General features: G+C 62.9%; 1 protein-coding gene across 1 annotated transcript in view; it reads right to left on the bottom strand.

Annotated features, from left to right (window-relative positions):
• DSCAM (Down syndrome cell adhesion molecule) overlaps positions 1 to 1,186 on the bottom strand; it is a 299,116-nt gene that overhangs the window by 92,880 nt on the left and 205,050 nt on the right. Inside the window, exon 14 of the mRNA XM_012730962.1 lies at positions 727 to 894. Coding sequence (XP_012586416.1) covers positions 727 to 894 — 168 coding nt within the window. The remainder of the gene's footprint in view (positions 1 to 726; positions 895 to 1,186) is intronic.

Below are 1,186 nucleotides of genomic sequence, written 5' to 3' on the forward strand. Positions count from 1 at the left end.
GGCACCGTGGCCAGCGCCCTGCAGGCGTGCACGGGGTGTGTGGCTGTGCAGGCCACGGACGACTCAGCCAGCGCTCTGTTCACGGTGGCTCTGAGGGGTTGGACAGTGGGGAGCCCCTTCGACCCCTCAAAATGCTTGTCTCTCTCGCCTAAGTTTCCCACACGGACTGTGCAATGCATGGCAATAGGAAAGAGAGCAGCAGAGCTTAGTGTGGACATAGGGACCATTTTCAGAAATGACAGTCACCGCTCCTGGCAACACCCCATGCGAACACGCCGGTCCTCTCCTAGCTCAGCCATGCTCCCCACAGGGGGCGGCCAGGCCCCGGGTGGCCCCCAAGCCGCCGCGCAGCCCAACAAACCCCTCAAGAAGGGGCAGTTATCTCAAGCTCATCGACCCTTAGTTTCATGTGTCCTTTCCAGACTGGGGGTGAGAACCCCACTAAGTTGTCGTGAAGAGCAGAGTCTTTAGAGGAGGAGGCAGAGGGCTGCCTGGCTTGGGAGAGAGTGGGGGCTGTGGAGAGCCCCCTCGGAGACCTCGCCCAGGGGTGTGAGTGCTGGGCTGACCCGTCCCATGCCCTGTGCATCCCATAGGCCCGGCCCCAGGGCATCCCCAGGCCCGCCCCGGTGATCCCACGGGTCTGGCCCCTGAAACCTCCTGAGTCCCTGGTGCCACCCCACCCCTTCCCCGGCCCCCGCCGCAGCCCCGGCCTCGCCCGCCACCCACCTGCCTCGTCCGCGGTGATGGAGAGCTCGTTGCTGGGCCCGCTCCTGCCGATGCGGTTCCTGGCGTACATGCGGATGCTGTAGGCGGAGGAAGGGTGGATGTCAATGATGGTGGCCGAGTTCAGCTGAGGGGAAACATCTTTGGTTCTCTGAGCAGAATCCCAGGAGTCTTTTGGGTTTTGTTTTTCAAAAAAGAAGAGACAGAGACATGAGTTTTTTCCCTCTGCCTCGGAACATCCTCAACAGGAGTTAAAAACAACTAAGAAGAAGCCACGCAAGGAGGGAAGGAAAGTCAGGACTGGAGGGAGCCGGGGCAGGCTCCCGCCGAGTGGACGCGGCAGGCTCCCGGGCACCGGCGGGGCCGCCCTGGAGATGCAGGAGACGCAGGAGAGGCACATTCCTGGTTCCGAAGGCACTCGGCGGCCAGTAGGCCCGGCCTGGCTGTCCCTTCTCCACGGCCA

The sequence above is a fragment of the Condylura cristata genome, unplaced genomic scaffold (genome assembly GCF_000260355.1).
Source record: "Condylura cristata isolate star-nosed mole 26May11 unplaced genomic scaffold, ConCri1.0 scaffold00003, whole genome shotgun sequence".
Classification (NCBI taxonomy): Eukaryota; Metazoa; Chordata; class Mammalia; order Eulipotyphla; family Talpidae; genus Condylura; species Condylura cristata.